This window comes from Galeopterus variegatus, unplaced genomic scaffold (genome assembly GCF_000696425.1).
Source record: "Galeopterus variegatus unplaced genomic scaffold, G_variegatus-3.0.2 Scaffold7793, whole genome shotgun sequence".
In the NCBI taxonomy this organism is placed as follows: domain Eukaryota; kingdom Metazoa; phylum Chordata; class Mammalia; order Dermoptera; family Cynocephalidae; genus Galeopterus; species Galeopterus variegatus.
This window is the reverse complement of record NW_007733904.1, coordinates 83,498-97,304: the sequence shown is the minus strand read 5'-3', so window position 1 is coordinate 97,304 and position 13,807 is coordinate 83,498. Positions and strand designations below refer to the sequence as shown.

Here is a 13,807-nt window from a genome sequence, read left to right as displayed (position 1 = left end):
TAGGAGAGCACCCAGGATTGTGTTTCACCTGAGCCTTAAGGAAGTAGATCGAACAAAGTGCCTTGCACACAGTAGGTGCTCACCATTCTGATGAGTAAATAAACCTTTTTCACTCAAAGGATATTCTCTAAAACTAAATAAAATCACAGCACATTACAAAACAAAGACAAAAAGCTTAGAAGAGGAATGGAGACAGAAGGAAACAAAGGCAGGCCACCTCTTAGGTGCTCTGTCTCTGAATCCTTAAAACCTTGGTAGAAAACGAAGAGGCAAGGCTGGAGCCGCCTTCCCTGCTTACCTTTTGTGCTCCTGACTCCATTCCTCTCCTGAGGATACAGAGGACAAGAGGGGCACAGTCCCTGCCCTTGAGCACATTACAGTCGAGTGTGGAGACGGAAGACAAAGTGGATAAATACAGGAGCTCTAAGAAGGGAATGGACAGGGACCATACCTAGTGACTGTACTCAATGCGCAGTCAGGGAAGCGATCACTTCAGATGAGACCTGAAGGAGGAAGAGCCAGTTACGTGAAGATGTGGACAGGGAGAGAGCAGCGTGGTGCCCAACCCACACAGCAGGGGCAGTGGTCCACGGTGGGAAGATGTGGACTAAGAACCACGGTGGCTATACAATGGGGATGCTGAGTTACAGGGTCAGGTCCTTGAGGTCCCAGGAATGAGTTTGGAATCCCTTCTAAGTACAATAGAAAGTCCTTGAAAGTTTTTAATCTGGGGACCAAAATGATCTAATTAATTTTTTACGTTTTGCTTACAATAATCAGAATCCAAACAATTTCCACAACATTGCAAGTGGTCGACATTTCTTAAATGTCTTTAATTTGTAGGTTCCCCTTCCATGTCCTATATATTTTTCTTTGCAATTTATTAAAGAAACTGGGTCACTTGTCTGGGAAAAAAAAAAAAAAAGAATGCACATCTAGGTAGTAAGGAAATTTAAGCAAGTACTTACCACATCAGTCTGAATGGTGATAATCTTCGGCTGGGAGGGAAGACTGAGATTAGAAAGTGCCCTCCAAGTCAGGGTGGAGATCTACTGGCTGCTGTACTACTTCTGGACCAGATCTATTTTTACAGAGATATTCACTTTATACAAATTGATTTAGTTGTACGTGTTTTACGGACTCTTCTGTATACAGTATACTTCATTTTCATGATAAAAAAAGGATTTAAAAAAGAAGGAAGGGAACAAAGTCCCTCTTCATCTCTGGACATTTCCATGTCTTCACATGACTCCTGAAACAGCAGAGGACGGCAGCTGAGCCAGAAGCCCACGGAGGACAAAGTCCATAACACCAGTGAGGCCAGAGCAGAATGACAGAAGAGGGACTACACCTGAAATCCTCCGCATCAAAACAAAGGTATGTGGCACCTGAGATCCACACAATCTGTATACCAGAGACATAACAAAGGTATGCATCAGTGGCTGGTTTGGGTCTGTTTTGCTTCATTTTCCCTTGTACTTTTAATAAAATTACAGATGCTCCTTGGCTTACTATGGGATTATGCCCCGATAAACCCATCATAAATTGAAAATACAGTAAGTTGGGCAGCCAGTTAGCTCAGTTGGTTAGAGTGTGGTAGTGATAACACCAAGGTGTAGGGTCTGATCACTGCACCAGTCAGCTGCCAAAAATTATATATATATTGTAAGTCAAAAATTAATTTAATACACTTAACCTGCTGAACACCAAAGTCTACATTAAAGGTGTTCAAAACAAATTAGCCTACAGTTGGACAAAACCATCCAACACAAGGCCTATTTTATAATAAAGTGTTGAATATCTCAGGTAACTTATTGAATATTGTGCTGCAGGTGAAAAATGGTCGTATGAGTACTTGAGGTACAGTTTCTACTGAACGCGCATCACTTTTGCACCATCCTAAAATTAAATCTAACCACCATGAAGTTGTGGATTGTCTGCACTTCACTGGTGCTTTAAACTTGTTCTTACAATATTCCATAATGTTTTCAGCTTTACAACTTTCAATCAAGAACCCTTTGAGGATGTCAGGTTAGGAGTTCTAGTCAATTCTAGTTATTTTCCCTAAACAAGAGCTAAGGCAAACTTCTTTGAAATCGTGTAATTATCTTATTTTGCAAGAGGTCCTGGCCTTTAGTAAAGCCTTCATCACTGTCTCTTTGCCAATGTTTTCGTCTTCTTTGGAAAACTATGATCAAATTCAATCATTTTGATATCATTGACTATAACTGCTTTAAGTAATCTTCTTTTAAAAAGAAAATTAAATCAAGATGACTTTATTCAATGTAATAAATCAATTAAACAATTAAAACTGGTTTGTAGGCTAGCCGGTTGGCTCAGTTGGTTAGAGTGCAGCCTTATAACACCAAGGTCACCAGTTCAGATCCCTGTACCGGCCAGTGCAAAACAAAACAAAACAAAACAAAACACCCAGAACAACAACAACAAAAAAATAAAACTGGTCTATACATGGGGCAGGGTCTCAGTCCTAGCAAAGAATTTTTGTGTATGAATGTTTTTCTTTACTTCATTCACAATAAACTTAGGATTCCAATTTAAAAGTTTTATATGAAAATTTCAAAAATTTAAGATTCTGGAGCTCAAAAACCTCTTTTAAAGCCAACTTAAATAATGTGAGAGGTGATCTGAATGGTTTGTGTCTCCCAACATTAAGCATGTGACAGTTTTGCAATGCGTATTAACAGAAACCCCAGTTAACTACACCGGCAGTGTAGTGTGTGTGCTGTAAGAGCAGGCCATCAGGTCACCTCGGTTCATCCCACTTGTCTTTGCTTGCTCATATTTGTGCATGTATAAACTAAAAATGGTTGGTTGAAAATTAACACATCTTCCCAGAGAACATTTAATATTTCTTTTTTGAATCTGACTTAAATTTGGCTTTCACAAATGTCTATTTAGAGTTAACTGTGAGAACAAGAATGTATATTTCACACTGAAAGTTTATTCACAATAGCCACGAGAAAACCATTGCCTATCTGTCTAGTGTTTTAACAGATCTCAAAAACCAAAGCCCATTATACCCCATGGCTTTCCTTATTTCAGGCAAAAATTACAGCTGTCACCTTTGTGAGGTCTTATACAATCTGTATACTAGTATACAGGCAGCTTATTAATGTAGCAAGGAGTCTCCATTAAGCCCAATTTGTAGCTGTCACTCTGGAAAGAAAATCCACAGGTCTGTGTTGTATTATGTAACCACACCAAGTTATATAACAAACCCATCCTATCCCTTAACAGAACTTTATTAATAAATGAGTTGGGTTTTGTTTGGGGGATTGTTGGCTTTTACTTGGATGACCATGCTCAAGAGTTCCAGACACTTGCCAACATTAAAAATGTTATTCTAAATGGTCTCGAGTTCGTTTACAGAAATGTTTCACTTGAGTTTTTAGACTTCTTGAAAGTCACATCAAGGATACAGAGTAGAGCTCTTTCCCCTCTGACCCCCCTCCACCAACTTGTCCTAATAATTCTTCATGCTCTGTTCTGCCAAGGGCAGTTATTTTTTGTTTCTTCTTTCACTATTTTTAGACTTCTTGAAAGTCACATCAAGGATACAGAGTAGAGCTCTTTCCCCTCTGACCCCACTCCACCAACTTGTCCTAATAATTCTTCATGCTCTGTTCTGCCAAGGGCAGTTATTTTTTGTTTCTTCTTTCACTATTCTTTTCAATTATCGCCATTGACCCATATCTTGTACATTACGAAAAGACTAGAGAAAGGAATATGACAAAAGTCACCACGTACTGCCCAAGCTGTAATTTGCAGAATCTGAAATGATAATTCTCCCCAAAGAGCTAGAATCGTCAGCCTGAGAAGACTGTGTTTGGTGAATACATTCAGTTGTCATCATGCTACAAAAGAAGTGAGGAACCACTGAGATGCCCAGAGAGGCTTTAAAAGAACACGACTTCCAGCACTCTAGTTACTGAATACATGACACAGAATCTAGTAGTGGTAGACCAGGGCAATGTACACATTAATCAAGTGTCATATAATTTTCCTCCCACACCTACCTTCTGGTATAGTGAAAAAGGCCATAGCTCAATAACAAACAGGAACACCTCCTCTACTCAGAGATCATTCATGAGTTGGCTATACATGGGACTATATAACTAAAATTATTTTTAAACGTAATATATAGTTGGGGTTGTTAACACTTAAAAAATGGTCTACAATATATTCTTTGATTACATTACCTCCTTCGTAGAAAACCCAGATGCTTTATATTGAATTCACTTGAAGCAGGCACTTTGCAAAAACAAGAAATGTTTTTGAGACAATCCACTGATGATTGCATAGTGCAGTGATAGAGCCTGTGTCCAAATTATGGCTACTCAAGCAAGTGAAGAAGTCAAGGGAGAGGAACCATTTCTTTTCTGGAGAAGACGGGACTATACTGTCTACACTTTATCATCATGAGGTTCAGAACAAATGTTTGCTGTAGGTTGGATGTCCCTTACAGGTAATGTCACATACACTTCCTAAATTCCTAACTCAGTGTTAAAGGGCAGATAAAGTCTGGAGACCACTGACACATGTACCTGCCTCACCCATACCACAGGAACTAAGGTCGATTTCCCAAAGCTAAATCTAATTTTCTGGAATCTGCCTTATACCCAAAATTCTAAATGATGAGAGAGGCAAGGAAACTAACTTAGAGAAAACACCAAAAAATGTCATCAGTGTTCAAGTCCTCGATTTCTGAAAAAGAACAAGTCTTTCCAGATCACACAATCACATAAAATGAGATGAAAAACAAAAAACAATGCTTTCCTTTAAAAATATTGAGTTGTATTATAAAATAAGATTAATATAAATTACTCCTCCAACTTATTCCAAGTCTAGGAGCTACTTGTTAATCGCAACTACACTTCCCTTCTTTGGTTGGGTGAATTACCATCTCTTTAGAAGGTTTTCAAATGAATTTCCCTACAAAAACCGAAGCAAGGGCCGGCCCGGTGGCGCACTGCTACAGTGTGCTGCTTGGGAGTGTGGTGGCGCTCCCGCCAAGGGTTCGGATCCCACATACAGACCAGTTCCCGCTCACTGGCTGAGCGAGGGACGGGCGCAGCACCGAGGGTTGCGATCCCGTTGCCGGTCCCGGTCTGGCACAGGCGCGACACTGAGGGTTGCGGTCCATTGCCGGACATGAAAAAAGACAAAAAAAAAAAAACCGAAGCAAGGTTATCATACCATTTTCTTTGGAAAAGGACAAAACCATCTATATTGTTGACATTTAAACATATACATAGATGAAAACTGGAATTTCAAAGCAAAGGCCATAAACTTATACTTTCTATAATAAAGAGGAATGTGAAAAGACTAATATTTATAGATCTGTGTGTGTAGAAAAAGAATTGGAGAGTTTGAAGTATTCAGAAGGGAGAAAAATTCCACATGCAAGACAGACATCCAAAATGGCTCAACATAATTTATTTTTTTGTATGTTAAAATGTACAGAGTTCTTTTGAAAGTACTTGCTAGAAAGGGGAAAAAAAAGGTCTTACATACAAGGAGAGGAAGGGAGGCCCACTGGCCCAGGAGCGCATGACATGGAGAATACAAAGGCATCTAGGCACCCTTCCCCTTAGCTTACAAGTCACCATGAACAAAGTACAAAGAGGTTACAAACAGGAAAAGCAAATATAAACAGACAGGAATAGACTTAGCTTCATTTGTACATGCGGCTTTTAGAGGCATCTGGAGCTCTATTCACACACTCTAGAGATCTCTTTAAAGAGAATTTTTATCTTTCTTAAAATAGTTTTTAATATTCTACAACAAAGATAAAAAATTTTAAAGATGGAATGAAATGAAAAAGCTCTTATTTTAAAAGGCATCAAAGTCACTAACAGTGAGTTTTTAAATTTCTTTTTTAGAAGATTACCCAAGTTATCTTGCTAAAAATACATTTTTTTTTTAAACAAAAGTGAAAAAATGACAGGTACCAATATTACGGTGTTGGATAATTTCTTTTATAATATAGAAAAGAACTTTTTTTCTACAATAGTTCTACAGTCACAAAGAGGCTTGTGGAAAAGGGAGCTGCCCGATTGAATTTTTTTTTAAAGAAACAAAACCAAACACAACTGCAAACCAACAGAAACTAAATTCACAGCCCTCATTCAACAGCTTCTCCTTCTGCCTTGACCCACCCTCCTCCCAATATACCTCCCTCCCCTCCCCACCCCACCCCACCCCAACCAGGAAGCAATGACACAGCTGCAGGTGTAGGGAGAGGGCAGCACAGTGCACATTCTACACAGATGACCGGGACTGGAATAGTATATACAGAGAAACTGGGTCCTACACAGCCTTGCACATACATGCTCAGAGTTGACAGCGGAAAGATGTGGAATTCTGCCTTTTTCTATCTAACACACTTAATTGAGAAAGTCAATTAAAGTGTATTAAAAAAACCAACAAACGTGTGCATTTGAAAAAATTTAATGCCTAATTAGTACTTTAAAAATTTATCTATATAAAATGTACAAATAAAGGAGAGAATTTAATGCTTACAGGTGTTTCTTTAAGCAGTACTTCCCCCTTTTGGATATTTGACTGCACATACCAAGTGGTATAATAGTTTCCATCTTCTAATGATGGAAGAAAAAAAAAATATATATATATATACACACACACACATATATATATATATATATATATATATATTTTTTTTTTTTTTACCTATCCCTGGAGCAAGTAATAGGAAGAGAATGGGCAAACTGGTTGCACAAGAGAAAAAGAGAACGGAGTTGGGAGCAACATATGAACCTGCTAAAATCCTGCTGCCCAGATGTGCCCTACTATGCTGGTGGTCGAATTATCCCTCTTCTCATCAGCCACTCACAGGAGAGGGGCTGGCACACTGATCCACAGGGGATGGACTCAGGATCTCCAAAAACAAATGACAATTAGAGGTATGTATCATGTAAGTAGCTATAAAAGTCACACCATAATCTTCCTTCCAGCACACACTGTATATCATCTGTTCAACATAAAATAAGCAGTGTCAGAGGTTTGTCAGGTATTTTTCAAATCACTGAAATGTACTGTCATCCACCAACACTTAAGGAAAGAATGTAAGAGGCAAACTCTGGGGACTGCTATTTGAGTTTTTTTTTTTTTTTTTTCAAAAGATGACCGGTAAGGGGATTTCAACCCTTGGCTTGGTGCTGTCAGCACCACGCTCAGCCAGTGAGCAAACCGGCCATCCCTATATAGGATCCGAACCCGTGGCCTTGGTGTTATCAGCACCGCACTCTACCGAGTGAGCCACGGGCCGGCCTGCTATTTGAGTTTTGTCAGAGTCAAAGGCTCAAGAATCAAGACCCTTAGTTAGCATTTCAAAGTACATACTAAAAACAAGAGGCTGGGTGGAATATGTGCGTTATGGCTGATTCACCAGGCGGTAAAAAAACAAGAGCTTAATTTACTCTTTTCGATTGTTAATTGACGGTCTCTATTCCTCCAACAGCTGGATTAGGATTGCAAACCGCTTTCCTCTGAGATCCTGCTGTTATTGAGACTTACAGTATTTTTGTGTCTCTGAGTGCTGAGTGGGAATATTACAAAAAAGAAAGGAAAATTATTATATTACACTTGATTCACAAAAAACAGATTTCAATGAAGTCCATTTATAAAGAAACATTCTTGGGGAAAGGTTTCAAGAGGGATGTGTACACGTGTGTTGTGTGTGTGTGTTTCTGTGTGTGTGTAGGGAGTGGAAGGGATTTTAAAAGGAGAAGCATTTTCTTGCCTCACTTTATTAATAATAATAATAATAATAATATTAATAATAATAAGTTTAAGGAGCTTGGGTTGTTCTCCATGTCCCCATCTGAGTCTCCCATAAGTGCCTCCTGCTGGAATGAAGTAGGAAATGAAAGGTTGGGTTTGGAGGAAAGGGTCTGGTTAACCCTCGAGATGTATATATAACATTTAAAAATGACAACATTGGGAGCTGCAAACAGTGAGGGGAAACAAACATTTTAAAATAAAATAAAGATACTTTGCTTTTACACAAATTCTGTCCATGTGGTATGTAAAGAAAGTAAGGCTCTTTTTAATTATGAAAAGATTTTGTGCATGTTTCCCCTATCCCCAAACCCACTTTTAGATGAGTTCTACTGTAAAATGTTCAATATTGTGAAAACCAAAACCCAGAACAAAATGAACCCCAAAAAAGAGAAGATCAGGGTTTTCTAAAAAATAAAATAAACCAAAGAAAAATTCCTCTAAATCTACAGTAATATTTTAACTGGAAAAAAGGTCCATTTTTCTCTGGTTTGTCAGTATAAAAGGTTCCTTTATTTATATATATTTAAGTTTCTCACTGTGAGTCCACCTTGCTCATCTCCTCATGTAAGGCCCATTGAGTGACTGCTTGGGCACGCCAGCAGCATTCATATAGCTGTGATGGGAGGGGCCAGTGTACATCATGTTTCCGTGAGGGCTTGGCTGCATAGGCTGCTGGGTATAGGCCTGGCTCCCCATCATCCCCATCTGCATCTGCATAGGATACTGTGCTGTCTGGTTCATGTAGGCAGGGTTACTATGGTAACTGCTGTTCATCATGGGCTGTGTCATTCGATAGCTGTTCATGGCATTCAAGGTGTTCATATTCATGGAATTGACATTATAGGCAGGGGTTGGCATTAAATTAACCCCCATGTTCATGCCACGCTGAACAGCCAATGCACGAGGACCAGCCTGCATGGCAACTGCTGGTGGGCTGCGGCCATACAGCTGTTGCTGGTGAGCAGCTGCAGAGGGCAGGGGTGCAGATTTGGAGCGGATAGAAATGTGCCCCTTGACTGGCATTTGCCCTTGCAACCTCTGCGTGTGAGGAATACCAATGTTGGTGGCAGACATGTTGCACTGCAGCAGAGGCGATGTGAGGTTCATCGTCGTGGATGCCAGGTTTGGGGGCGGTGTCATGGTGGCTTGTGCTTGAGGGGTCCCAGCTAATGGATGCGATGGAGCCAACTGAGCCAGTCCCGTATTAGACAAAGAAACACTGGTTGCATAGGAAGTCACAGCAGGAGAATGGCTATAAGGCATGGCATGAGGGTCCATAATGGTGTTAGTCAGCTGCTGCAACTTGGCTAAACTGAAGGTGGCTGATGGTTGAGAGTAGCTGCCGGCACCAAAATCCCCCGGAATCCTCTCATAGATACTGATGTTCCCGGTGCCTCCAGATTCCGGTATTTCCATGATCATAGGAGCTGCAGTAAAGCTGTTATTCATACTACACTGTGACAGAGGCGGCTGCTGCTGGGGTGGGGGCGGGGCTGGAGGCTGCTGGGGCTGAGGCGGTGGTGGCTGTGGCTGTGGTGGCTGTTGCTGCTGAGGCGGTGGAGGCTGTGGTGCTGGCTGCTGCTGCTGCTGCTGCTGCTGCTGTGGTGGTGGTGGCGGCGGTGGTGGCTGCTGCTGGTTACTGGGAGGCCTCTCCACCACACAACTCTGAGGTGACTTGATGCTGCAGTTGGCAGCAGGCTGGACGTTGTTCTGCTGCATCATGCTGCAGCTGCTGCCCATGTTTGCCATTTGCTGGGTGACAACACAGCTGTTCTGGGTGAGGCTACTGGAGGACGACAACCCACCATAGGAGCAGCTGCTCTGAGAGGAGTTATTCCCACAAATGCTGCCACCCATGGTGGAGTCATAGCTGCTGGGGTTTTCATAGTTCTCTGTCGTGCTCTCAATGCTGCCCAGGTCACTGAAGCCACTATCCACCACCTGCTGAGAGTGGTCTGATACGGAAGGCACATCCATCATGGGGCTGGTCTCCATGTTCTGCATAGAGGGTGCGGACAGGGATCCTTGCTCTGGGCTGATCTGGGTGTAGCCACTGTCCAGGGCAGGCACGGTGGGACTACTGACTGAGCGGACCGACTGGCTGGGATGAGACTGAACAGAGGATATTGGGCTGTTGTGTTCTGAAGCATGACAGTCTTCAACCATTGCCATCTGAGGGTCTTCATCAGCCTGGGTGTAACTCTGCAGGGTCTGACAAGCAGCCAGTGTTTCTTCACAGTCCTGGTAGGCTCCCTCGTGCTCACTGCTTTCTTCTTGTGTCAAAGACTGCACTGCTTGTACGGTTTCCAAATCAAGCTCACTATGAGGAATCTCTTCTTCCTCCTTTAATTCAATTAATTCTTCTTTAGTGTTTGAATCTTCTTCATGATCATCCTCAGACCCTGGCATATGCTCTGACACCACGGATGTTTCATGGGAAGGCTGTTCCTCTTCAGAATCTGGTTCTGTCTCATCTTTATCCCTTATATTCTCCCTGCTGTTCTGCATATCAGTATCTAAAAAAGACTCCTGACCACCAGGCTCCTCCTTGACATCTTCTCTAGCAGCCTGCTCCTCTAGCTCTTTCTTTGTGGTGGATTCCAGATGGCTATCATCCTCATCGTCAGCATCACGGTCTTCATTCTGGTTTGTCTGCACAGCAGTCACCTCTTCTTCTCGCTGCTGTTCGTCTAGTTCGTGCTGCTCTTCCTCCGACTGCCTCTGCTCTTCTAAGATGCTGGGTTTCTCTTCTTCCTCCTCTGCCTCGGGCTCTTTAGTTTCAGCCTCAGGACTATTGCTGCTGTCCCCTGGAGAAGCTGCTCTAACTTCACTGCTGGCTGTGTCTTCTTCTTCCAGCTCTTCAACCTCTTCTGCTTCCACGTGCACCTCCTCTTCCTTCCTTTCTTCAGATAAGGGCAAGTCTTTTGGTTCAATGGTTTCTTCATCCTCTTGAATTTTGAGTTTACGTCCAGATTTAGGAATAGGATCAGTGGGCTCAACAATGCATTCTTCAGTGGAAATGGGTATGATTTCCTGATTCAACTTAAATCCTGGTTTTCTTCCAGGTCTTTTCTTCCAGTGGATTGGTTTGCGGCTCTTCCCTTTTGGCCATCCCTTTTTCTTTTTCATAGGTGTGGATGTATCTGGATCAAGTGGAGAATTCTTCACGTCACATTTTCTCAAGAGAGATACTGGCTTTAGAATAGGAGTGTCTGTGCAGGAGGGATAACAAATAATAAAGATAGGTTATAAGACCTTACATTACTAGTGCATTTTTCTGAGACTAGCACGTAGAACAGAAACGATTTTATAAATCACTTTTAGTAATTAACTCCTGATTCTCTTCATTTTAAAGTTGAAAATCTAAAGGCTAACCCTGATTAATGGCATCTTGTACAGTCACACAGTGAAGTGGCAGAGCACTTAAGAAGTGCTAGTCAACACTGTGCTTCCAGACACCGGCTGAGACCAGTGTGAATCTGTCACCACCAGCCTTGTGGCTCTGGGAAGTTATTCTAAGTTTCAGTCTCATCGTCTGTAAAATGAACATAAGCTTTATAGATACACAAGTAAGTGGGAAGGAGTGATTTTATCAAGTTGCCTTTACTGTGTAAGTTACAAATCCATTTATTTACTCTTTTTTTCCTGTTTGCAATTTATGTTCTCTCTCTGGTTTTTTCAGTTTCCTCAAAATCATTACTTCAGCTAGTATCATGAGCCAATTACTCCAGGCAGTAATTGAGCCATCATTATGTGAACAACTGTTCAATCAAGTTTGTGTTTGTACAGGAATAGCTCCAGGGCATTCAGTCCTATACAAATAAGAAAAAGCACCAGTGATGTTTATTAGAAATAATCTGAAATTAGCATTATTTTTTTCTAAATTGTGGTAAAATATACATAACATACAACTTACCATTTTAACCATTTCTAAGTGCATGGTTCAGTGGCATTAAGTACATTCACATTCCCCACTAATTTTTAAAGGATGAGAACACAAGGCAAGAACAGGATTTGGGGAGGAGAGCTATAAAGGCACAGGTCGCAATAGTAACTTGAAAGTAAACAAAGGAAACGGCTGCATCAGAGACAATCTATCCAAGTCAACAGGAACTTAAACAGGGGACACTACTTTAGCGTACCATGATCCAAGACAGAATGTAAAGTGCCAAATTAACAAAATAAATTTTTAGCTTCCTGGTTATATATCTCAACATATAACATGAATAAAACTTTGAAGAATCATTCACAATAAAGCAAAGAACTCAGTTATCTTATTACTATATTAAAAGTATTTATTATATAAAAATATGAGAATGCAAAAAATGCAAATCGACTAGATTTGAAACTGAGTAAATTTATTTTAAAAAGTGCATGAATAAAACTTTGAAGAATCATTCACAATAAAGCAAAGAACTCAGTTATCTTATTACTATGTTAAAAGTATTTATTATATAAAAATATGAGAATGCAAAAAATGCAAATCGACTAGATTTGAAACTGAGTAAATTTATTTTAAAAAGTGGACTAAAAAGCTCAATTAGTTAATGCATAAAAACTAAAAGGGTAATGTACCCAAAGCGGACAACTAGATTTCTTCAAATCACCCAGCAAAGTAAAAGAAAGAGCTCAGCTTGAGCCCATGTAAGGCAAACACACTGTGGACTCAGGCAGAATGATACACCAGCAAAACCTTTAGGCCGGGATGCGAAAGACTAGTTTTTGACCTGGCTCAGATAGATGAGCCCTAGTTTCTGTATCTCAAAAGAAGAAATGACAACAAGGCTATTTTAAAAGTAAATAATTGGATTTTTATCTAAACATAGAACTTATTTTCAGTTACTGTTACCATTTATTAGAAATTTGCTGCTAGTTGGGTAAGACACATTAGAGAGATGATTCAGGAAGGATTCCTGAACAGATGGGAAGCCAGTTACAACTTACTGAATCTGCTCTTACTTGAGGAACTGTCTTCTCAGCACTTGTTCATTTAACAATGCTTCCTGAGTGCCTACCTCAAGCGCTCAGCATAGAGCAATGAGCAAACCAGATGAAGTCTAGAGAGCACAGATTCTAGTAAAGGGTTACTACATCTTCCCAATGCTAAGTACAATTCACCTATTAGCTAAAAATAAAGACAGAGAAAGGGCTAGGCAAAAATGAACAGTTTCCCAATGTTAAGATATTTTCTGCAGAGGCAAAAATAGGTCCTGAGTTGAAGGGGAAACTAAATGCAAAAATGAGGATGAATATACTTCACACAACTTTTTAGAGACTGCCAAGCCTTCCTTTTCTTGCTTAGTAAGTTGTGTTCATTTTTTGGCTTTGTTGTTGAAGGCTGTGCAGCTATTGCTGCTGTACATTTAAAGACAACAGAACTACACTATGTAACAGTTCTGTAAACATACCATCAGCATCATCTGACTCTTCGTCATCTTCTGCATCTTTAGACATCCTCTTAGTAGAGGACCGACACCTGAGAACGTCCTGTGAGGACAAACGGTGGAAGTATCCTCTAGGGAAGAGTTCACTTTCATCCTCTTCTTCTTCCTCTTCATCAATCTCAAATGTGGGTTCTAATCTTGGCATTGGCCTCTCAGAGTCAGAGTCTTCAAAGGGTTCATCTAACACCTCTGTAGTCTCAGAAATAGTTTCTGTGACTACACTGCTATTGTGGTGTTTGCGCTTTCGCACTCTCCTTCTTCGGTGAAGAATTGGTTTCTATTTAACAGAGAAAGCAAGTATTTTCTTTATAGCAATGAACACCATCTTTTCTATTAACAACATGAAAAAAGTTTTAAAAACTAAGAGAATTAGCACATATTAAAAAAACAGGATGCTGTTTGCCAAAAAGACATTTTGAATATTATTTCAAAACACTATAGTAAGATACTGTAAAGTATTATGGATACAAAGATTTTTTTTTTTTTTTTTTTTTTTTTTTTTTTTTTCCGTGTCTGGCAACGGATCGCAACCCTCAGTG

General features: G+C 40.4%; 1 protein-coding gene across 1 annotated transcript in view; it reads right to left on the bottom strand.

Annotated features, from left to right (window-relative positions):
- Window positions 1-7,242: 7,242 nt before the first annotated feature.
- The window catches only part of LOC103607877 (histone acetyltransferase KAT6A), a gene marked incomplete at its 5' end in the record, with an annotated part of 57,469 nt that continues 50,904 nt past the window's right edge, over window positions 7,243-13,807 (bottom strand). Inside the window, 2 exons of the mRNA XM_008592338.1 lie at window positions 7,243-11,036; window positions 13,233-13,545. Coding sequence (XP_008590560.1) covers window positions 8,377-11,036; window positions 13,233-13,545 — 2,973 coding nt within the window. The remainder of the gene's footprint in view (window positions 11,037-13,232; window positions 13,546-13,807) is intronic.